Source organism: Rhinopithecus roxellana, chromosome 5 (genome assembly GCF_007565055.1).
Source record: "Rhinopithecus roxellana isolate Shanxi Qingling chromosome 5, ASM756505v1, whole genome shotgun sequence".
NCBI lineage: Eukaryota > Metazoa > Chordata > Mammalia > Primates > Cercopithecidae > Rhinopithecus > Rhinopithecus roxellana.
Genome location: NC_044553.1, coordinates 8884143 through 8908808, shown reverse-complemented (window position 1 = coordinate 8908808; position 24666 = coordinate 8884143). Strand labels below are relative to the sequence as shown.

General features: G+C 40.0%; 2 protein-coding genes across 3 annotated transcripts in view; one reads left to right on the top strand and one right to left on the bottom strand.

Moving 5' to 3' along the window:
* Positions 1-5686, bottom strand: part of GPR137C (G protein-coupled receptor 137C) — an 87346-nt gene extending 81660 nt beyond the window's left edge. The window contains exon 1 of one of the 2 annotated variants that reach the window (XM_010372074.2): positions 4934-5686. In XM_010372074.2, coding sequence (XP_010370376.2) covers positions 4934-5377 — 444 coding nt within the window. In that variant the 5' untranslated portion in view covers positions 5378-5686. The remainder of the gene's footprint in view (positions 1-4933) is intronic. The other variant, XM_030930983.1, reaches the window with a different exon arrangement.
* A 319-nt stretch (positions 5687-6005) lies between these two features.
* Positions 6006-24666, top strand: part of TXNDC16 (thioredoxin domain containing 16) — a 116619-nt gene continuing 97958 nt past the window's right edge. Inside the window, exons 1-5 of the mRNA XM_030931503.1 lie at positions 6006-6208; positions 15419-15711; positions 16630-16712; positions 20798-20871; positions 21663-21737. Of these exons, the coding sequence (XP_030787363.1) occupies positions 15534-15711; positions 16630-16712; positions 20798-20871; positions 21663-21737 (410 nt within the window). The 5' untranslated portion in view covers positions 6006-6208; positions 15419-15533. The remainder of the gene's footprint in view (positions 6209-15418; positions 15712-16629; positions 16713-20797; positions 20872-21662; positions 21738-24666) is intronic.

The window sequence follows — 24666 nt, the reverse complement described above, 5'->3', positions numbered from 1 at the left end:
TGTTTTGCATTCCCAGGGAAGACTTTTATTTCCCAATGTGTACCCGCTATATAGCTCTGAGGACCTGTTTATTTTCCTAGTTGATCCACTGAAGATGTACACTTAAAGGATTGTGGCATTATGCTGGAGGGGATGAAGTCTTTAATAAGACCTCACTGCAAGGCATAGCCTGCAATGACACCTCCCTACACCCTCAACGCACAAAATTAAAATCTGGGCAGTAGGATAGCAGGAGGCAGCTGAAAACCACTCCTGCCCTACCCCAAGACACAAGACACACATTTGTGTGATATTTTATCATTCTGCATTTGCTGTTTTTTTTTGTTGTTGTTGATGTTGTTGTTAGTTAGGTTTTTTTGTTTTTTTGTTTTTTGTTTTTTTTGTTTTTTGTTTTTGTTTTTTTTTTTTTTTTTTGGCAGTTTCTGGCCTTTTCTTGCCAGCCCAATCATGCATTGAAAAAAACTGACTACTCTCTGCAGCACTGTTAGGCATTTTTCTGAATCTATGGTCAGCCAGATGATCCCGGCTTCTACTTCTTTAAACCAGGAGTCATATGCAGTGGATGAAAGGGGAAGAAGGACTTTGCTAGACAGTGGAAAAGGTTTCAAACAGTGTGAAAATGGGAAAGCAAGTTAGAGAAGCACAAAGTAATAAAGAAATAATACATCCAGGAAAGTTCATGGTATAGGAAGAAATTACTTGATAAGACTTCATAGCACCTGAGCTATATAATAGTCTCACATCTGATACATATTAGCGATGTAATTTTGGACAAATCACATCCATGTCTACGTATTTCATGGGGGTTGTGAAAACAAATGTTACAAAGTGCTTTGAAAATACCAATTTCACAACATATAAGGCATTATAATCATGTCTTTTGTTACAGGTATGTATCTGAAACTTCAGCTTCACAGATGATTTCAGGAGAAATAAGATCAAGATAGTGAAAAAATTTAGTAGATTCAGACAAAAACAGTTTATAGTCAGTTATGGATAAAAGTCAAACATTGAACTAAACCACTGTTCCTGGTAAACAGTAACTGACTCAGGATATGAGACTTGTCTTACAGACTTTTCTATTTTGTAGAATGTGTTGAAACTAAATTAGCAAAGCCCTAATTAGTATGGGCCATTTGCCATGAGATAAAAATAGTTTCATTAAACAAAACTCTATATTGTATGAAATCTTTTAGGTAGAAAATAGATTCCAGACAGTATATAATTTACCTCAAATGTTCATCAAAATAAAGTTAACCCCTACATTTCAGTAACTAAGTATTTCCTAAATTTTGACCTTTTTATAAAGTGTCATTCAATAATATAATCACCATTGTTCTAGTTGCTAGAGATAAAAATATGTAAAATATTCTTTCTTATCATCAAGGAATTTCTATTTTAGGTGGTAGAAGTATGATTTCCACTTCTGTTGGAAATCAAAGAACAGAACAAAATCAATGAACCTGTAAGTTGACTTGCACGTTATTTGAAGTATACCAATATAAGAATATATCCACTGGTAGGGACAATAATAGCATCCATAAATGTAAGAGTTAAGATTTTGAATTTAATTTTCCTAGCTGTTTTGGCATTGCGATTAAGTCACTGTACTTTATCCTGATTAAGCAACTGGCACTCCTAAGACCAAATTGGAAGTAAGAACTTCAATATGTTGAAGATGAACTCATTGATTTTGGCATGCATCACAACACTTCAAGATGGTATACCATCAACTCTCACTAAAAAAAAAAAATTTAGATTCAGGAGCTTCACATGCAGGTTTCTTACATGGATATAGTACGTGATGCTGTCAACTCTCCTTTTAAGTTGTTCAACATGTTCTAATGGTAGACAGAATCAGTTTTACCAGATAGTCTGTTTTAAATATTGAAGTCTTCTCCGGTAAAAGTCCAGGAGTGTGAACCTTTCTCTGGTAAAGCTCATGTCCTACCTATCCTGCCAGAAGTTCAATAGTTCAATATGTGTTTTTAGATTAGTGTACAAGGTGGTTTTTTTCCCCCTCTCTCTCAACTCTCGGTTTCCAGGAGGTTAATTACGAGACACTGAGAAGCTCAATTGTTTAAGAAAGGGCTAGTTTCCTTCATCTTATTTCAAGTATAGACACCAAAAAAAAAAAAAAAAAAAAAGGTCCTTCTTTTCAAAAACATGAGTTTTAGAATATCTGCCAAAATGTATTCAAAGTAGTAGGGTTTGTTTTACTTTTTATACTGATCCACGGTTCTTTATAACTAAGTCCTGAAAGCTACTCTTAGAATCAGAAAAAACAAATGCTTTAAATAAGTGAAAAATAATATGGAATTGGTATTTAATACGGCATACAGTAAAGACAGAGTGAGTTGGTAATCAAGACACACACAACTATTCAAAAAAGATACAGGGGCTTTTGGTTAAAAAAAAAATAAACATCAGTTAAGTCTTATATTTATCACCACATAGGCTTTCCCTTCCACTTTGCTATAATATGAAGAACTCACTAGGAAAAACTTCATTAATTCAGAGTGATCAATGGGAAGTATACTTCCAGTTATCTGGAATTGATATAAAAATTTGAACTCAAATACTCTCTTAAATACAGGTTCCTGGCGATTTTCTGTAATGAAAAGAGAAATGATTTCTGGTTAAGCTATCTCCTTTCAAATAGGCTTTCAAAAAAACTGACGATTTGTTCTCTTAAGTACAATTGTGTCCTAAAATCGCTAATTTGATTATAAAAAGAAAGGGCAAACAACTCACACCCTTTTTAGCAGGCATTACAAAGGAAAAAACCTTTATCCCAGCTTCTTTCCAAATTATGTTTTTCAGGTTAATAGAGTTCTATCGTTTTAAAAAAAGTACATCACACAAACATTTAACAGGAAGACTTTTAGACTTTAAATTCTTCCTCACTAGCTTGAGTATTAGCTGAAAGTCTGAAGACCCAATCTAGATAGTTTGTGGATTCTATGCTATATAAGCTTACCTTCAGGATTTTGAGCTTAAATATATATATCCTTTTTTGTGATGGTGTTTACCCACTTTGTGCTTATCTGAGGGAGCTACTGACTGGGAGATGGTAAAAAGGGAACCTTCTGGGACACGGAAAATGCTTTATATCTTTGGGTGGTGGTAACATGGGTGTACACAGATGTAAAATTTCATCTAGGTGTGCATTTAAGATTGTGGACTTTATGGTATATGTTATACCTCAAGAAGTAAAAAAGAGTGTTTAATCCACTTTATGAAATGCCTACCAACTATTTTACAGTGAATCATTCATATGATTTTGTAAATCAAAATGTATAGGGAAAAAACAAGTCATCTGATGCTCCTGGTATAAAAATCGCTAGTCACTTTCAGATAAACATCTGAAGCTGTAGTAAAAGCTTCAGTGTTGAGAAGTCACTAACACACTATCTGAAATGGTGGCAGGAAGATTACAATGTATCAGTTTAAATATAAAGGGTAGAAGTGTTATAACAGTTTAAACGACAACTAGATTAGAACATCCTCAAATAAGTGACACGACTATGGCATCATTATCTGATTTGTGATAACCTGTGCTGCTTATTTCCGCTTACTGCTTTGGGGTTTTGTCATTGTATTGTTTGGACTTTCAAAGGATGGAGAAGGAAAATAATAAAAGTTAAATTAGTTTTGTTGTTTTCAACTATTGTTTTTAGTGTGCTAAAGAGTTGACGTTATGACTGATTTTAAAATTATGCATTCTACTTCCTATTTATTAAAGGAGAAAAGAGTTGGTTTATGCAAGAAATATAAACACTTAATCTACGTCATTTTTTTTAAAAAAAATTTTGCTTGGAACTACATTAATTCCATCACCTCCAAAAAAGCCTTTGAGAGGATTAGCTGCATAAGGCCAATATTATTCTATATTAGTCTGTATCAAGCATATGATGTCACCTTCCTTCCTCCCCTCCTCAAGCTTTTCTTTTGGTGGGAAGGAGGACTTTTTTGGGGGAAATTCTCAAAATATTATGGCTTAAATACCACAAGCTGACACACATGATTGACAACCTTACACTCCCAAACCTGTTTGAAATGGGTTAAATACCTAAGCGCTGCAGAACAATGCAATCCAACCAGCAATTCCCCATAAAAGAGAAAGGGGGTGTGATTAGGTTCCAGATATTAAGCAAGTTATTGCAAAAACAGTTTGGTGGTTTTGTTTCTGCAATAGGCACAGGTTGAGCTAGTATTTTTTCTCTTAATTAGCTCCAAAAAAGACTATGCTATAGGAGGTAGGATAAACCACTAAAGCATGAAGCAACTGGGACAAACATTAAGAGCTTTATGGAGGTCCTTATGCTGATCCTCAGCATTGGTTATTGATCATCAACCCCGCTGGGGAACTATCGAACGAAATTTGCGTGAGGCTTATCGAACCACAGGAAAGGAGATGCAGGAGGGAATATAAGCTTCTAATAAAAGAAACGCAGCAACAATAGCAGAGGAACAGCTCTGCCTGGTGACGTAATGGCTGGCAGCAGTCCAGCTTCAGCAGAGCTGCTGCTACCTCAGCATCCAACCTCCCTCAGCACAGTCCGGCTTCGGCAGAGCCACCGGGGCTGCTACTTCTTGAGATGCCACTTTGTTGGTGCCACCAACGCCTTACCTCAGAGGGCCAGAAAACCAAACAAAGGGTTCGTTCCGTTGCTGTTTTAAGTTGTCAGACACACACACTCTCACTCACTCACCCCCTAGCCCTGGACCCCTCAATAATCGAGCCAATCAGCCACTTAAGTTTAGGACGAAAACACTGGCTCACACTGCAGGTGTGCCTCAGTTTCCCCAGGCTGGTTTCCAGTCCGCCTCTAGCTGCCCACCCCCCCATCCCCGCTGGTCCTCAGCGGGAGTTGATCTCGGCGGCCCCGCGCACCCGCCCGGGCCCCGCATGCCGGCCCTCCTGCCTTACCTCTGCCAGGTAGAGGTTGAGGAGACAGAGCGTGGAGAACTGGAGACAGGAGGGGAAGCAGTAGAGCAGCCAGTGGGGGAAGAAGTGCAGGTGAGCGGGCGGCCGGAGCGAGGGCAGGGAGCCGCTGAGCGAGAAGGCGGCGGAGAAGAGGGTGGTCCTGAGCGCTGCCCACAGGAGACAGAGGAACAGGCAGAGGCTCTGGTAACTCAGCCGCCGCTCGCGGTACAGGAGCAGCCGCCACAGCTGCAGGTAGGCAAAGGCGAACAGCGCGGCGTAGAGCAGGGCGTGCAGGACGCTCAGCGCCAATTGCACCGAGCCCGGCACCGCGGCGCCTGAGGCGGCAGCCACGGCGCCTCCGCCTCCGCCGCCCCCGCCGGGCGTGGAGGGCTCGCGGCCGGCCGCGGGGGCCGCAGCGGCCGCCGGACCCGGCACGGACACCCTCATGAGGGGGCTGGGGGCCGGGCAAGCGAGCGCGGGAAGGAAGGGGCTGGACTCGGAGCCGCCGTCGAAGGGGAGGACTGCCCCCTTACCCCCCACCCACCCCAGCCTCTAACCCCAGGAAGCGCCGTGACGGGACCCAGAGTCCCGCGCAGAGCAGTCGCTGCTCCCCCCGACCCCGCCTCCTCTTTCCCCCCACCCCTCGGGGGTCTCGGCTCCTCCTGCTGCGGCTCGGCTCCGTAGCTGCAAAAAACAACTCTCGGCTGGAGACAATCAGCTGAGAAACCCGAGCATTTGAGGCGCTCGCTCCGCACTGTGGGCTCGCGCCGATTGGCCCGGCCAGGCACGCCCCCTGAGCGCCGTGCTCGGAAGGCCACGGGCCGCTGTACCCGTCGCTCGAGGGCCCCGCGATCTGATTGGGGGCTTAATTTCCCTACTTTCTCCCTCCCCTGTACTTCCCACCCACGCTGCTGATTGGATCTGCTACTGCACCGCCCGTTCGCGCCGGCGGGAGGACTCTGTAATCGTCTGTCACTCTCGCTCCGCCCACCGCGCTTCCCATTGGTTAGAGAGTGCCTCACGTAGGGAGCACGAGGAGAAGGAGGTGCTTCCCAGGTTGTTTTTTTGTCCAGGAGGCCGACTTTGTCGAGTCGGTGGCGGCCGCAGGCTGGGAGGGAGCGGTGCTACACCTTCGCAGGTTGGCAAAGTGATTCCAGGCTACCCGGCTAGTCTGGCACGGCCTGGCCTTCTGCCTCCTACTCCGTCGCGTGGCGGCGGGAACTGTTGGCCGCGCGGCCTCAGGAACGGCCCTGGTCCCCGCCCGCAGGTCCCGGCCAGGTAGGTGGCAGCGCCGGTCCTTCAGGCTGTGGGCTCTGCCTGCAGACCCGGGGATTCAGACGAAGCAGCTTTCTGTAGCCAGAGCTGCACTGCAGAGCTCCGGAGTCTGACTTAGGACACCCGCCTCTGGGTCACCGAAGGGCCTCACCTGGAGCCTCCTGAGGGCGTTTTACCTTCTGTTTTCGCTGCATGAACGGCGGGAAACACCGGAGCCCTTTGTGGGTCAAGGGGATGGAAAGGGGCAACGGGGAGAACCGGAGCTCTTCAGTGAAAGACACTTCCCTCCCAAGGGATATGTCTCTTAAGGAGGAGTAATAGTCGTGTCAGATGGATGTTGAAGCGATCTGTGAGCAGGGGGAAGCTCGTTCTTTCAAACTTAGAATTTGGGAAGATGCTCTGGGCTTAAGTTTTGGGAAAAAGGCAGAAACAGATTTGTAAGTCTGATGATTGCCTGGAGAGGAAGTAGAATATTCTGTACTGTTTAAATTCCACATGCATTGAAGCCTTTGGACCTGTGTATGGTAGATGGTGGCGCTATTCCTGGGGCTGAGAGAGAAAATACATGCTATGTTACTGCTGTAAAGAAGCGAGGAATAATCACATCGACTAATGTGTATTAGGCCGGCACATAGTTATTGACTTTTTTTTTTTTTTCCTATTTGGGAATAAAATTAGCAAGTAGTGCAAAATTAAGAGGAAATAATTTGTTTTCTTTAGGATATACAGCACATTACGAATTCAGTATCCTTGTGAAAGACATTGCCACGTTTATTGGAGCAACCAAGACCCAGCTTTTCTTACCTCACCATCCTTTGTCCTACGCTTTTTTTTTTTTCTTTTTTTATGCAGGGTCTCGCTCTGTCACCCAGGCTGTAGTGACAGTTCACTGCAAACCTCTACCTCCTGGGCACAAGCAATCCTCCCACCTCAGCCTCCCAAGTAGCTGGGACTACAGGTACTGTCGCCATATGCCCGGCTGATTTTTTTTTGGGGGGAGAGACGGGGTTTCACTGTATTGTCCAGGCTGGCCTTTGTCGTATGCTTTGCCCAAGAAGAGTGTTGCTCTCTTTTTTTCCTAGCTAAGTATTCCACAGGGAACTTTAAAGTCTATGTTGTAGAGTCTGGGACAGTCGTTTTTCCAGGTACCAGATACTAGTGTGGTTCGAGTTCCTTAAAGGTTTGCTGACACACTGTAGTAGATGTACAGGCCCGGCACTGTTAACCTAGACATCCCTCAGATGAAACGTTCAGTTGAGCAGGTAGAGAGTGCAGTGTGTGAGAGGGTACCGCTTGCTCTAAGAAGTTAACAGGCCTAATCCAACATCTATGCTTTGGAGTAGGATTTTGTTTATTGGAATGTAAGAACTTCATCTCATGTGTTTTTAGAGAATGTGATTAGGGCAGGACACAATTCTCTTCAAATAGGAGACAGGATGCTCATGACAGCAGTGATGTAATTGATTGCAGTAATGTGCTTAAGCATTTAAGCATAAAATCAGAGTTGTGTGGTTTTAGGCACTTGTCAAAATCAGGGGCACCGCATATTCTCTGCCATGGCCTATTTGCATCTTCCATAATCATTAATGTGCACATTTCAAGTCATCAATAGACTTTTACTATAGAAGTGTTTTTCTCCTATATTCTCTGCTCAAAGTGATAGTAAACATCTGGATGGTACCTATACTAATTTTAGGTCTTTGTCTGTGAGACTTACCTGCCACCTGCTGTGTGTCAGTAAAAGCAAGTCTGGATAGCCTCCTCCTTTCTTCTTTTTTGGGGGATGGGAGTGTGTATATAGAGTTGGGGGGTGAGGGTGCAGGTAGAGGATTTTTCTCCCAACTGCTTTGGAAAGGCTCTAAAGGGGAGAGATGTTGACCCCTTTTATTGCCTCCTTGGGTCTGAAATGATAAACTGTGTTGAGATCTAATCAACATTTTATTTGAGGCTGGTTCAGTGAGCAGGTTCTGTTCTCCAGTAGCAGCATTAAACTAAGCAAGCTGACTTCAGACAGAATGTTCTTAGGCACGAACTTTGTAAGCATTATATGCTCCATTTGTTGCAAAATAGGAAGTGTGTCTTTTTCCTGAGTATGATGGCCACAGATGTTGATACAATTTATTTAATAGTTATAGTTGTTAATTTCCTTCTTTTCTGAGAGGGAAAGCCATTAATTTTATGGTTAATCATGAGGGAACATTAGGCCTATAAAGAGGGAACTAACCAAGGGTTTACTAGAAAAGCTTGGTGTCAGTTATTCTAAAATTTAAATGTGTCCAAATGCATAAAGATTTAATATTATTGTTCTGAGAGGACAGATGACCCTAGCATAGTAGTCTTTCAACCATTTAAAAGCAGAACTGTTTGGGTCGGGCGCGGTGGCTCACGCCTGTAATCCCAGCACTTTGGGAGGCCGAGGCGGGCAGATCATGAGGTCAGGAGATCAAGACCATCCTAGCTAACACGGTGAAACCTTGTCCCAACTAAAAATACAAAAAATTAGCCGGGCGTGGTGTTGGGCGCCTGTGCTCCCAGCTACTGGGGAGGCTGAGACCGGAGAATGGCATGAACTGGGGAGGCGGAGCTTGCAGTGAGTGGAGATTGCACCTCTACACTTCAGCCTGGGTGACAGAGCAAGACTCTGTCTCAACAACAACAACAACAACAACAACAACAACAAAAAACCCAGCAGAACTGTTTGTCAATTGCTATTGCATACGGTACCCTATACCAAAATGGGATTGGTGGGGCTAACGAGGGCTACCAGCTGTTCTACCTGCCTTAGGAACACAAAGGCAAATCCTTAAACTGTCTCCTTACTAACAAGAAGACTAGCGTTTCTCTTGAAGTACTTCCTCCTTGATGTCCTTTGGAGCTTAATATTCGGTTGCTGAACAAAGCACACTTTTATCGCCTTTAACATTTTATGTGCACGCTTTAGCCCTTTTTCTACGATTGTCTCACGGAGCCATTCTTACAGTGCAGTTACCCTCTTGTATTAGTCTTTAGTTACATGTCACTCATTCTTTCTATTATTTAAATGAGCTGTGCAAACACACTTCTTTAGAATTTGGGGAAGAGACAAAAGTTACATCTTACATGCCAACTGTGATCCATGCTAGCAGGACCATCATACTGAAGAACTGAGGGCCTCTTCCAGCCCAAAGGGTCAAAGTCTACATGTAGTTGGGAGGCATATCTGTAGTATTGGCAAACATGCTATGGAAAACATTTACCTGTGACTTTTCCTGTCTCTTAGTATTCGCATCTGTTGTAATAATAGTCAAATTGCATTTTAAAGAGTCATCTTATGTTCAAGTCATAATCCTTTTACCCGTTAGTAAGACCAGGTCTATTAATAGTGCTAGACTGGGTTATACTATGGAAACAACCCCGAAACATTAGGAGTTTAAAATAATAGTTTATTTTGTTTTCTTCCTGAGATGGAGTTTCACTCTTGTTGCCCAGGCTGGAGTGCAATGGTACAATCTCGGCTCACGGCAACCTCCCCCTCCTGGGTTTAAGCGATTCTCCTGCCTCAGCCTCCTGAGTAGTTGGGATTACAGGCACCAGCCACCACGCCTGGCTAATTCTTTTGTACTTTTTAGTAGGGTTTCACCATGTTGGCCAGATTAGTCTCGAACTCCTGACCTCAGGTGATCCACCTGTCTCAGCCTCCCAAAGTGCTGGGATTACAGGTGTGAGCCACCACGTCCAGCCTAATAGTGTTGGAAGTAGAAAGAATGGGGGTCGTGACCAACTCAATATACCACTGGAGGCTATATGAGCGAACAGCAAACTGTTCTCATGAAGCAGGTTGTTGGCAAACTGACAAACTGCGTCTGCCTCCCAGAAGGAATGCTGAGGCCAGTCACGCCCCAGGCGCAGTGCTTCTTGTGATTATCTGCAGGAACATCTGAAGCCTGTTAGCGATCATGTGAACCTGTGATAAATCAAGCAGCTGACCAACCTTTACCTGCTGCTCCCTGTTCTTGCTACCCAATAAATATGAAGGGTTGTGGAAGCTCAAGGCCCTTATTCACTAGAAGCAAGGAGCCTCCTGACCCCTTCTTTAAAACAGATTATTTTGTCTTTATTTTCATTTCTGCCTTCGTTCCCCCTTCATTCAGTCCCGTAGTAACCGTCACATAATAGTTTATTTTATATTGGATCAGCTGGGAGCTTTTCCCTGTGGTGTTCTCTTTCTGGGACTTGGGCTGACAGAGAAGGCCTAATTTTGAGTGTTATCAGTGATCATGGCAGAGGGAAAGTGTGTTGTGATTCATTGCACACGTGTACTGACTCTTAAAAGCTTCCAGAGGTACGTGTCACCTTGCACATTTCATTGGCCAAGTCATGGCCATACCTAACTCAAGGAAGTGAGAGGTATAATTTTAACATGCAGAGATCTAGAAACATTTGAACATTCTCTCTTGTCAACAAATGCTTTCCTTTGTACATGTAGTTCTTCCTTGGCTTTTCCTGGTGGAGGTAATTCAAAATTACCATCTTAACTACATGAAGCCTAAAGTTCAGGATCCCTGAGTAATGTCCAGCAGTGGTCGTCTCTTTACTGGTTTAGATAGAAGTTATCTGTCTGCCAGCCCCTGTTGAATACGTAAGACAGTGTTGGGAGAGAGAACTGTAAGTGTTCCTGTTTGGAGAGAGGAGGAATGGAAAACACACCAGATTCTAGATTGTAGCAATCTACAATTGAAATCTCTCTGGGCAAATGTTGCTAGGGCTCTAGTTCTGTTCACTGAGTTCTCTAGGCCAGTTGAAACAACAACACTCCTGTCTAACACAATAGAAATGAATTACAGGAAAAATGAAATAAAGAATATCAAATTACAAGCCCAATGTTAAAATTACTAGATTCAATAAACATAAAATTACTGTGTGAAATTGCTATAAAATGTTCTAAACATTTACACTCCATTTCTGTATTTATGTCATTATTTTAGACCAGTAACAAATCGTTCTTACTCTTCACATGCCCTACAGCATAGTTCTCCATGGTCCTTGGCTTTGCCCTGTGTGAGGTTCTTCTATTTTTATTATTCTTGGCCACATCTGAAATTGGAGCGTTTGGCCTCTTTCTGTGTCTGAGCAGTTTTGTCAGTTTGCTTTGTGACCATGTTCCGGTGGGCGCCTAAGGATTGTTTTAAGTTTTGAACATCTAGTCTTTTGGATGGCAGTTCTTCTCTGAGTATTTTTCTTTTAATACCTGGTTAAACACCACCAATAGCAACCATTACACAGTACTAATCTGTCTTCCAACCTCTTCTTTTAGGGCTATAAATAAGTTCATTAGCCACAGGAACCTAGGTACATATTCATTATAAGTTAATCAGGTACATGTCACCTCCAAACTATTGTAGTGACAGTTTTATCAAACTTGTTAATGTGGGTCACTTGCTGAGCTCCAGTCTCTGATAAATGTTTTCTTGAGTAGGCCTAGAACAGTTTCTATGCTGCTTGGCCCCTAACCCAGTGTTTTGGAGTTTTTGTCAAGGTGGCATCTCACTTCTAGTTTATATACAGATTAAGAGAAAATGGTTTATGCTGCCATAATAACCCCTGCCATCTCAGTGACAAAACAAGGTTTATTTCTTCCTCTGTCACATGCTTATTACACATTAGCTGGGGGTTCTCTGTTATGCTTATGCTTACAGAATAGACACCATTCGGGCATTTCTCTTGACTGCAACAGAAGACAGTAAAGCCTGGCCTTATTAACACTAGCTGCCAAAACTGTTGCCCGAAAGAGACAGATGTCACTTTTGCTCACATTTTGTTGGCCACAGTAAGTCATCTGGTGGTCTTAACTAACTTCCCCAGAGGTGGGAGATGGAGGGAGCTTAAGTGTAATCAGTAACTGCAAGGAGAACTAGAACTATATTAATGAACTGTCACACCAAGATAATACGGCCACATTTCTCCAAAGGTACTCATCACTTCGTTTTGATACCTAGATTTTTGTGGTATTAATTTTTGTTGTTGTTATTGTTGTTTTTGTTTTGTTTTTTAGACAGGATCTTCCTCTTTAACCCAGGCTGGAGTGCAGTGGCGTGATCATGGCTCACTGCAGCCTCAATCACGATCCTCCCATCTTAGCTTCCCGAGTAGCTGGGACTACAGGTGTGTGCCACCATGCATGACAAATTTTTTTTTCTTACTTTTAATAGAGACAGGGTCTCTATATTGTCTAGGCTACTCTTGAACTCCTGGGTTCAAGTGATCTTCCTGCCTCGGCCTCCCAAAGCGCCAGGATTATAAGCGTGAGCCACTGTGGCTGGCCAAGTATTGTTTTTCATTCCCTTTTCTAATTACTGGAGGTTAAAAAAAAAAAAAAGTCACCGAATACCTTTTGTATCTTTGTTTTCACTGTGCTCTTGCTGATATTCTCTTTCTCCACCCACATCCTCTTGCCTTTAGTTAAGATCTTTATATGAGGACGGCATGTCTCTGAGCAAATGCGTTTTATTTTCCATGCATGTGAAATGTCCACTCTTCCATGGCCCTACAAGGTAGATATCCTTCCCCAACTCCTTTGCCCCCATTTCTTCTTCCTTAGAGCCAATTACTTTTAACTGCTCACTGTTTGTTTTGGCATTGACCTTCCTATTTTCAGTAAACTTGGTTTTGGTTTTGTGAAAGTTGAAAATTTAGTTCTCTTTTCATTTCTTTTCCTACCCTAGCTGCATGTCTCCTTATTTTCTTTCTTCCCTTTCTCTCAACAGTTGTTATGGTTTTGCTTAAATCATTATTCAGTATTTATTTCATTATGAAGACATAAATTCTACTTCTAGCTGACCATGTGGTATTCTTTGCTTTAAGTAATTTTTAAAATAATCAAATCTTACCATAGATGGAACAAACTACAGAGATTACTACTGAGTTCCTAACTCTAAACATATGTTAGAACACCACCAATGTCTCTAACTGATTAAAAGCACAGTACTTTCACATATATGATCTGGTTTGTCCAACGAGATAGAAGATACAGGAAAATATTTAAGCATTGGCTGTCTGGTTAGACCTTTTGTGCTACAAAATACATTCTAGGGGAAAAGAGTAATGTGTTAACACTGGTGTCCAATTTAGTGTTAAAATAGTTAAATTATAACCTAGAGGCCAGGAAAGATGATATTCTATACTCAGATCTTTCATCTGTGCTTTTCGTGTTATATGATTTAATTAGGTTATAGTTATTTCATATACAGTAATGAACGTTACATAGTTATTCCCTTAGCCTCAGAAATGCATTCATTTTCTCCAGAATATGAAGAAAATAGTGGATGACCTATTTTTTTTTTTTTTTTTTTTTTGAGACGGAGTCTCTCTCTGTCGCCCAGGCTGGAGTGCAGTGGCCGGATCTCAGCTCACTGCAAGCTCCGCCTCCCGGGTTTATGCCATTCTCCTGCCTCAGCCTCCTGAGTAGCTGGGACTACAGGCGCCTGCCCCCTCGCCTGGCTAGTTTTTTGTATTTTTTTAGTAGAGACGGGGTTTCGCCGTGTTCGCCAGGATGGTCTCGATCTCCTGACCTCGTGATCCGCCCGTCTCGGCCTCCCAAAGTGCTGGGATTACAGGCTTGAGCCACCGCGCCCGGCCGGATGACCTATTTTAAAACATCTCTATTAATATAAAGTATCTTTAAAATAGGCTGGTTTAAAATGGTTATAATGTATAATCAATTTTAATGTCAATGATATCCCTTAATTATGTCATTAAAGTTACATTTTTATATACGTCTTATAGTTCTTGCTTGTCATTTTACTTTGAGTTTTTGAACTCTTGACTCATTAAAAATTGATGGCAAATTTTTTCACTGATATATACTATCTCTGATGAACAGAATTATTAGGAAATAACCAATTGAGTAATTGCTTCATTTTTTTTTTTGAGGAACACCGGCTTATTAGGGAGAGATATTATGTGCTTATTGATAATATTGAATGAGCAGAAGAAATACTCAATTGAATATGATTTTTCATACATTTCAAATTCTTTATCATTTTTTTCTTTGCTGAAAAATTCTACCTTTAGGAGTATATAGAAATAATCTTTTGCTGTTTTTTCCTATTGCCTTTTTTTTTTTTTTTTTTTTTTTGAGACAGAGTCTCGCTCTGTTGCCCAGGCTGAAGTGCAGTGGCCAGATCTCAGCTCACTGCAAGCTCCGCCTCCCGGGTTTATGCCATTCTCCTGCCTCAGCCTCCCAAGTAGCTGGGACTACAGGCGCCCGCCACCTCGCCCGGCCAGTTTTTTGTATTTTTTAGTAGAGACGGGGTTTCACCATGTTAGCCAGGATGGTCTCGATCTCCTGACCTCGTGATCTGCCCATCTCGGCCTCCCAAAGTGCTGGGATTACAGGCTTGAGCCACCACGCCCGGCCTCCTGTTGCCTATTTTGAGATAGTGAGCTTACATTTGAAAGAGATGGGTCCTGTTTGAAATTTTAAAAATTCTAACACAAAATTTTCACCTATAGCTGTGGCTGTTTTTATATTATACTATTCTTTCTAAACTTTCTTCTTTTAAATGTAGATAACATAGATCATCAGTAGAAAACTTCCTGAAGTTGTTCAAGAAAAATTTGAAAGTAGCAAAATAGAAAACAAAAATTAACAGCAGATACAAAGGACAGCATGGAAGTAAGTACACCAAGAAAGAAGATAAGAGGAGGATGTCTAGGACAAATTTGATTTCAGAACATAGAGTTGAATTAAAGTATGAGTTGAAAAAGATATTTAAATTTTTAAGCAGTATAGAGAAATCTAAGGGTTAGGCATTACAAATTATGTATAGTTAGAAGGAATGTTCTTCCATTGTTTTAATAGGTTTCTTCTATGGGATTTAAAGTAAAAGTAAACATATTAGGCATATTTTGGATGTCTGACTCCCATCTAAATGGTATTAAATAATTATTTGATTATTTCTCATAATCAACTATAGATAAAAACAAAATACTCAATTAAAAATGAGTTGATTAATGTTTGAGAATTAATTTTAGAACCCTTGAAAATGACAATTAGCTTAACTAAATACTCTACTAAATTAAGCATTTTCTAGATAGCTTTGATATCTTTTGTAAGTATCAAAAATCAATAGTATTATCAAGTCAGTGTTGTTACATATTGTCCCCCCTCAAATTTTTATGATAAAGTACTAGCAAAATCAAATGATGTGACTAATGACAACTTTCTTTTTGCAGATTTTACTCCAACAAATTTGTTCAACAAACCCTCGTTGAATACCTTCTCTGTGCCAGGTGTTGTCTTAGGAAACAGAACACAGCAGTGAAAAAGCAGTCAAAATCTTCCACTCATATGCAGCTGCAGCTCATGATGTCTTCTGGCTTCAATGTCTTTAGAGTTGGGATCTCTTTTGTCATAATGTGCAGTTTTTACATGCCAACAGTAGACTCTTTACTAGAACTGAGTCCTCAGAAATATTTTAGTACATTGCAACCAGGAAAAGCCTCTTTAGCTTATTTTTGTCAAGCTGGTAAGTATTTTTAAAATTCTCATATGATTCTTGTGATGCTTTTATTGCTATTTAATCAATAAGCTCAGTGGGAGATTACTGTTAAGATTAATAATATGTGCTATACAGCTGTTAGTATAATCCTAACTGGGTTTGAATCCGGCTCCTGCCACTTGGCCTGTGGTGTGACCTTGGTTAAGTCACTTAGCTTCTCTGTGTTTTTCTTTCATTATCTGTTCACAAGAAACAGTACTTTATAAGTTTGTTGTGAGGATTAAATGATTTTACTTATGTGCTTAGTTCATAGTAAATACAAGGTAAGAATTAGCTACTAACATAACATCTGAAAGAATACTTTCTCATGTTTTTAGCATGTATTTTAAGTTTTTTAAAACTTTAAATGTAATACTTTAATACCCTGCTTTAGCTGTATTGTTAATTATACTGAATTAACTAATATAACTATTGAACACGACTAATAATTTTTTGATAGTCCAAGTCTTCATGTCTTAAAAATACTATTCTTGGAATTAATAAGTGAAGTGAGTGCACATTTCTGTTGGCTCCCTTATTATAATTGTGATTCAAAAATGGTATTTTAAAATCATTTGGAAAGTTTTTGTATGTGTACATGTGTGTTGTATATATGGTATTAAATTTGGAGGAAAAATGCCAAATGTTAGGTTTAAACGAAACATCGTATTCTTGTTTTAGTAAGTGTTTAAGGTCCATTTGCAAAGTTAAAATACATCATGATAAAAACATTAGAAGTAAGAATAATGAGGCAATAGTAAAATAAGGGTGTGAAAATATGTAATGAGATATGTTTAATTAATTATTTGTTGTATGCTAATTGGACAAATTATTCTGTGTTTGCAGATTTTAAAATTCATTTTAAGGGGCAATTCATAAACATTCATGAAACATTTATTATTTTAGATTCCCCAAGAACATCTGTGTTTCTTGAAGAACTGAATGAGGCTGTTAGACCTTTGCAGGACTATGGAATTTCAGTTGCCAAGGTAGAAAGATATTTATGTTACTAAAATATTAGTGACAAACATCTTACAACTTTATGGCTTAAGACTGAATATCTTAAAATACTTCCGTTTCATATCTTTTTCCAAAGTGGAAATATATTTTTTCCATAAGAATAAACAGAAGCACAGAATGATAGTTTCAGATTATTGTATAACATACTACATATAGAGGGGACAAAAAGCTGTTTAAAAATTTTTAGCTTAGAATTTAACTTTATGTTGTAAACCATTCTGTTGGGCCTGTGGTATCATTTCTCAAACCTACAGTTAGGTTTTTGTTCTGTTTTGTTTTGCCTAATGAATATTTCATAATAGCCAGAATTCAACTCTTTTTAAATTTTTATTACACAAACTGCAGTAACATTTAAAATGGAGGTAATTGAATAGTTTTTTTTTTCTATTCTTATGACTCTTTATACTGGTTTATGTTTCACTTTTTCGCATTTATTTTTAGAACAAACTTATAACAACTCAACATTACATATTTAATTTTTTTCTCAAAAAATGTTCAAACTTGCTATAGAGTATTATAGAAAATTTCCACATGCATCATGGATTACATAGATATGTAAGCCTTTTATTTAATTTAAACTTAGAATTTATACATCAGACACCTGAACAAGGGGTAACCCAGTGATACTAAATTCTTTCAGGTTAATGTCTACCTGACTTTCTGAGTACATTTTTTCTTAGTTCGTTAGCCTTCCTCTTCTAAGAGATAGCTATTGTCGCTCTTGGTCTCTGCAGCTAGAGTTCCCAGGGCAGGCAGCATAGAAACATTAACCAACATTGGCTGTATACCTTAAAAAATAAATGTGTCAATTCTGTATGTGTAGAGATCGCAATTAACTTTGAACAACTGATTTCACTCTAGAGTGATAATGGCAATCATCCCCAAGGATCTCTGAATAAAATTTTAAATTGAAACTTAGAAATGAAGTAGTAGGTTGGTAGGAAACTGAAAAGGGATAATCATACTGTTTAGTAACTGGTAGACTGTCACTAAATAACTATGCATATAGTAACTGGAATAGAATGCTAGTTATTAAATAGAATAACTATGATCATTGTAATAGGAGAGATACAAATAAAGTGCCATAGAAGTTTTTTTTCTTTTTTTTGAGACAGAGTCTCGCTCTGTCACCCAGGCTGTAGTGCAGTGGCGTGATCTTGGCTCACTACAACCTCCTCCTCCTGGGTTCAAGCAATTCACCTGTCTCAGTTTCCCGAGTAGTTGGGATTACAGGCACATGCCACCATGCCTGGCTAATTTTTGTAGTTTTAGTAGAAATGGGGTTTCACCATATTAGTCAGGCTGGTCTCGAACTCCTGACTTCAGGTGATCTTCCTGCCTCAGCCTCCCAAAGGGCTGGGATTACAGGCGTGAGCCACCATGCCTAGCCTATTGAAGTTTAAAGGAAAGAAAGCCCATATTTGACTTTTGAGGTGGAAAGTCACAGATGGTATTGGGAAAGATTTCACAAAAAGCAGCATTTAAGATTGTTTTCAGAAGTTAAGATTGCAAGAGGTAGGATGAAGAAAATGCTAAAATATAAATGGACTACATATTCTAGTCAAGACAATGAATGTCAAGCTGGATACAATAACCCAAGAAAGCTGTATGCTATTTAGAGCTGTGTGTCTTGCTTTAAATGTGTCCTTCCTTTTCTACCTGGTTACCACCTACTTGTTCCATAAGACTGAATTCAGAAATAGTGCCTTTCTCTGGGTTATCTAATGCACTTGAATATGTGAGCAATTATAGCATACAAATCAGAAAAAAGCGTAAAGTACAAAATTTGACCTGAAACAAGCTGTAATGTTTAATTCTCCTTCTTGTTTCCCTAACCAATGCTATTTAGAAATGCACCCAAAATAAAGGCTTCAGAAATCTTCGAAGTGAATGAAGGGGAAAAAAGATATATTATACAGTGATAACCAGAAGAAATCTAGTGTATCAAAGTAGATTTTAAACAAAAAGCTCTGTCATCCTTGACTTTTCTTTCTCTGATAAGTAATCCATCTACTACTTGGTTCTACTATGAGAACTTTTCAAATCTGACCACTTCCTGTACCTTCATTTTTACTTCTTCCTGCCATCTCATTGGGGAAACCACAATAGCCTCCTAATAACTGGCCTTTCTTCCTTCACTTTGTCCTGTGACAGACTTTTCTCCATATGTAGCCAGATGTGTCAGGATACATCACTACCATGCTGTGAAAGTCCTTTCATTGCAATTATGATCAAATGGAAACTTTTGAGTATGGTGGACACTGGCTTTGTCGCTGATCTCATTTTCTGACCCACCACTTTGTTCAGTTCGTTCTTAATATAGTGGTCATCTTTCTGTTAGTTGAACCTGCTGGAGGTACTGTTACCACAGGGCCTTTGCAGGTATTTTCCCCTCTGCTTAGAACTCATCTCTTTTACTGACTTGTGTATTTGTATGCATTACTCCATTTCTTCAGTTCTTTGTGCAAATGTCACCTTTTCAGAGAAGCCTTCCTTGATTTCCTCTCTAAAATGCCCTATCACATACTATCACCTTGTAATTTTTTTTTTTATTTATAGCACTTAACACGACATATTAATTAGTTTTTAAGTTGTCTCTGTTTTATATTGTTCTAAAGCTGAATATTTTTATTTGGAACTTACCTGTACCCTAAATGACTAGAACAGTGACTGACATGGTAGACGTTCAGATATATTTTGAATTGATGAATGAATGGATACATCTATTGTCATAATACCAACCATCCTTATGCTGTAACTTAAAAAAATTTTAAATTACATGTATTAAAATTTACTTTTTGGTTATGGCTATACTCCGACTTTAATTCTGATTCTCTATTTCTAATTTTTTAGTATCAGTTCCTGTTTTGTACCTTTTTAAACAAATGTTGCTTCTCCAGTTGTTATTCTTCTTCCTCAAATCCTATTAAAATTAAATTGAACAACAGGAAAACCCCCTCTTAAAAGAAACAAAAACCTTACCAAATGTGAAACAAAATAACTATTCTTCTAATCTTAGTTTTGGTTAGTTAACCTTGGTGGCTACCCATTTGCCCCATTTAGAAACCCCTTTGCTCTTTTCTTTATCTTTCCTCTCCTGTATCCCAGTCTCCATGTACACGCTCAGTCTTCTCCCTGGTTTTATGTATTGTATTTGTAAAAAGTCTTTTGAATGTCTTCTGTCCTTTTTGGCTTTACTTCTGGTCCAAGTCATCCTTGACCTATACTAATGTGATACTATTTTAAGCTCTCCTTGTATTTGTGTTCTTTTGCCTTCTGTTTATCTTCATGTTGTTGCCAAGATTGTTGTTATATATATTTTTCACTTAGAGTTCAGATTATAAGCTATCCAGGGCTGCTATGGCTGCTCTGACATCATCATTGACTTAGTTCATTCTTTCTGTTGCGCCATCCTTAGCAAGTAGCTTCTTTAAAGATGCCTTATGGTCCATGATTGCTGTTGGTACTCCAGCTGTCTTATCTATTTTTGGTCAAGAAGGAGGGAAAAGAGCAAAAGTATCAGCCCGCTTTTAAGAGCGTTTTAGGAGTTCCAACCCAGTGACTCCTCCTAATACCATTTAGCCATTGCAGGCTGTTGGGGAGGCTGAGAAAGCCTGTTAATGAAACACTTGCTTTTAGCAAAGTTCTGTTAGTAAACAAAAGGGAAGGATGGATTTTGGGTGGGAAACCAGCAGTATGTGCTATCTCTGTGTTCCACCTGCTGAGATGCTTTCGTCATCCCAAGTTAGCACTCACTTTTTTGCTTCCTAGCTTTTGCTCATACTTTTTGTCTTGCCTTAAATGTGTCCTTCCTTTTCTACCTGGTTGCCACCTACTTGTTCCATGAGACTGAATTCAGAAATAGTGCCTTTCTCTGGGTTATCTCATGCACTTGAATATGTGAATAATTATAGTATACAAATTAGAAAAAAAAAGTAAAGTACAAAATTTGACCTGAAACAAGCTGTAATGTTTAATTCTCCTTCTTGTTTTCCCAACCAAGAAACTTGACCTTTTGATATATATGCTAAAACTTAAGTATACTCTTTTAAAGGTTAATTGTGTCAAAGAAGAAATATCAAGATACTGTGGAAAAGAAAAGGATTTGATGAAAGCATATTTATTCAAGTAAGCTATTTTCGTGAGTGTGCTGGACAAATATAAAGCTATACTTCTAGAATATTTAAATATGTAAAATATCACTGAGCTAGAATAAAGTTATATGTGGGGGGGATCATGTAAAACTTAACCAAAAGTCCAAGTGATAGATTTGTTACCTAACCTCTCTGTACTTTAACTTCCTTATTTATAAAACAGAGAGTAATACCTACCTCACAAGGGAGTTTTGTGAGGCTCTTGTGTAAACTCCTACAACAAATGCCTGGTAAGCAAGTGCGTACCAAAGTTAGTGTTCTGGATAGATATGTCAGGTCCACATTTGGGTGTGAAATAAATGTACTTTATTTTTGAGAGATCTGCCAATCTCTCTGCACTTGGGTTTCATCTACCTGAGGTTTCTCAAATCCTTGGGATTTGGCTGAAGAAGTGGGGAGAGGTCCTGTTTTTTCAGGGACCTTCTGAGGACACTTTTTTCTTTCTTGCCTTCTTCTCAGCCCAATTTGGGGAATTTATGTGTATGTGTGTGTTGACTGTGAGTTGGGGAGATTGGTAGGAATCCTTGTTTGGACTCATTTTTTTTTCTAGCCTTTTTGCCAGGTCCAGAGCCTAGGCTTTTCAAAGTTAATATATTTTTTGAGAACGTTGTATTATGTGCCAGGACTCTGGTAGGTATGTGGATAAGACACAGCCTGTAACATCAAAGACCTTATAAGCTAATGTATTTGATACACAAGTAAATTGAATTCTAAGGAAATATTTTTGTGTTTTTAAATATTACTATGTTTTAAAACTTTTTATAGGGGCAACGTACTGCTTAGAGAATTCCCTACTGACACCTTGTTTGATGTGAATGCTATTGTCGCCCATGTTCTCTTGTAAGTACAGGGGCTACCTATTCATTTGTTTACTTGTTACTTATTTATTGATTTTATTTTAAATAACCACAATTAAAATATTTCAGGATTTTAACATTATTGTAGGCAACAATTTAACACAAATTACTAATCTATCTTCCCACATCAAGGATCTAAAATTTTTTTTAATGGCAAGGTATACAGAAACATGGAGATACTTTTGTAAGAGTAGGAGATGACTCAACAAAACCATATCAAGTGAGGTCCAACTGGTGGAGTGAGGATTTTGCCAGATATCAGTCTGTTCAGGCTGCTGTAACAAAATACCATAGACTGGGTGGCTTATAAACAACAGAAACTTGTTTTTCACAGTTCTGGAATCTGGGAGGTCCAAGATGAAAGTACTGGCAGATTTGGTGTTGGGTCAGGGCCCCTAGTTTATAGCTGGTCATCTTTTCCCTGTGTCCTCACATGATGAAAGGGATAAAGGAGCTCTCTCAGGGTCTCTTTTATTAGGGCACTAATCTCGTTCATGAGGGCTCTGCCCTTATGACCTCCTAATATCATCACATTGGCATTTAGAATTCAACATATGAATTTTGGGGAGACACAAACATTTAGACCATAGTACTAGGTAGGAACCTCATCTTTTTGTTGTTGTTGTTTTGAGATAGAGTCTTACTCTGTCACCCAGGCTGGAGTGCAGTGGCATGATCTTGGCTTACTGCAACCTCCACCTCCCAGGCTCAAGCGATCCTCCCACCTCAGCCTCCTGAGTAGCTGGTACCATAGGCATGCGCCACTCATCTTTGTTATTCTCACAGGGATATTTTAAGTACCTGGCTTTCTTCTTATCCCAGCTGGATTTCTTTCTGGATTCTCTAGCTCTGTGCCTGCCCAGTTAGTATGGAAAGAGTTTGTCCCAGCACATACCTCAGTGTTTACTGAGAGAGAAAGTTTAAGTTTTCTGGCCTGGAATCTCCATGCCTGGTATTTAGGTCTATCTGGGGTCCATTCTTGGAATCTTCCCCTGAATTAAGTCTGATATTCTCTTCAGTAACATAGCTAGAAAATATGGCTTGTTAAGGACACAGGTTTACATGAACTTTTCCAATTTAATGTTATAAACCTGTTGTCCGCTAAGACCTTTGCTGACATTAACTGTCTTTTTCTCCTTGGGTCTCCTCTTCCTCTCTTACCTACAAAAATTGGTAGTTTAACTCGTGGAAATTCAAAACTTACAGGTGAAAAGTTGTGCTTATCACTTTACAAATGTTCCAGTCCCAATAATATGTTAACAAAAGGCCTTTAGAAATTCCTGACAACCATGGGCCCTGATTTTTTTTTTTTTTTTTTTTTGAGACGGAGTCTCGCTCTGTCGCCCAGGCTGGAGTGCAGTGGCCGGATCTCAGCTCACTGCAAGCTCCGCCTCCCGGGTTTAAGCCATTCTCCTGCCTCAGCCTCCCGAGTAGCTGGGGCTACAGGCGCCCGCCACCTCGCCCGGCTAGTTTTTTGTATTTTTTAGTAGAGACGGGGTTTCACCATGTTAGCCAGGATGGTCTCGATCTCCTGACCTCGTGATCCGCCCGTCTCAGCCTCCCAAAGTGCTGGGATTACAGGCTTGAGCCACTGTGCCCGGCCGGGCCCTGATATTTGTAGACTAAGGAACCAATTGTAATGAGTGAAGATGGTCTTTTGAGGAAGGAATTCCTTGGAATCCCTTTCCTGGGACAGAGGGGTAGCCATCTTGATGGTGGGAGTTCTATGAAGCTTAGCAAGAAGTCCAAATAATAGATATGACATTTGTTCTCAGGAAGCTTACTAGTTAGCAGCTGTTTTTCCAGTGGATACCTGATGACCCAGAAATGAGGGTGAAGAAACAGAAAAAAAAGTCTTTTCATAAAGTATGAATCCACATTTGACACCAAATCCTGGAGTGGCATATCCACATTGAACAACTTGATGACAAGGTGGTTTTGAAACAGCTGGCCCTAGATATGGAGAGGCTGTCAGCACTGAGGACTGTGTTATCTAAACTGGTTACCCCTTGAGGCTCAGCTCATTCAATCCTCCTTTAGTAGTGTCCTGTTCTAAGTGCTGTACTAATGCTGATTTATAGAACACGAATTCCACAAATAGGTTATTCCCCATGTTCCTGCTGTGTGCCAGACACTTGTCAGACATTGGCTATAAAAAGCAGAATAGGGTATGGCTTCTGTTCTCTAGGAATCTAGTGTTGCACAGACAGATACAGAAACAGGATCTATTATTAATATGTGATAAGTAAGGAACATAGTAGAAGTATGTATGCATAAGGGCTAATGGATCCACAGAGAAGGGAATAGTTACTCATGTCTAGAATGAGGGTGGATATTTATTAGGTAGGCTTCCTGAAGGAAGTGGCAGTTGGGATGAGTGTTAAAGGATAAGTACTTGGTGAAAAAGGGGAAGATGGGAAAAGCAAGAGGAACTTTGTGACAAAGGCATAGAACAGCCATGTTCAATCATTTTTTTTTTGGCTTCCCTGGGCTGCACTGGAAGAATTGTCTTGGTCCGCACATAAAATACACTAATGATAGCCAACAAGCTTAAAAATATTTGCAAAAACATCTCATAATGTTTAAAAAAAGTTTACAAATTTGTGTTGGGCCATATTCAAAGCTGTACTGGGCTGCATGTGGCCCATGAGCCACCACAGGTTGGACAAGCTTGTCATAGAGGTTAGAAGTAGTTGGGACAAGGTGGTGGTTTTGCCAGAGTATAAAATGTGAAGCAGGAGATAAGAGTAGAAGAGTAGACATGGGGTTAGAGGAAGGGAATTTTTGTTTACCCTTTGTATAAGTTTAGGCTTTTGGGTAGCCACTGAAAAGTGAGGAGTCCAGCTCTAGGCCAACATCCTTATGTGATCTTTCAGGCCTGATCATATGCAATATTCCAAGGCTATGCCTGT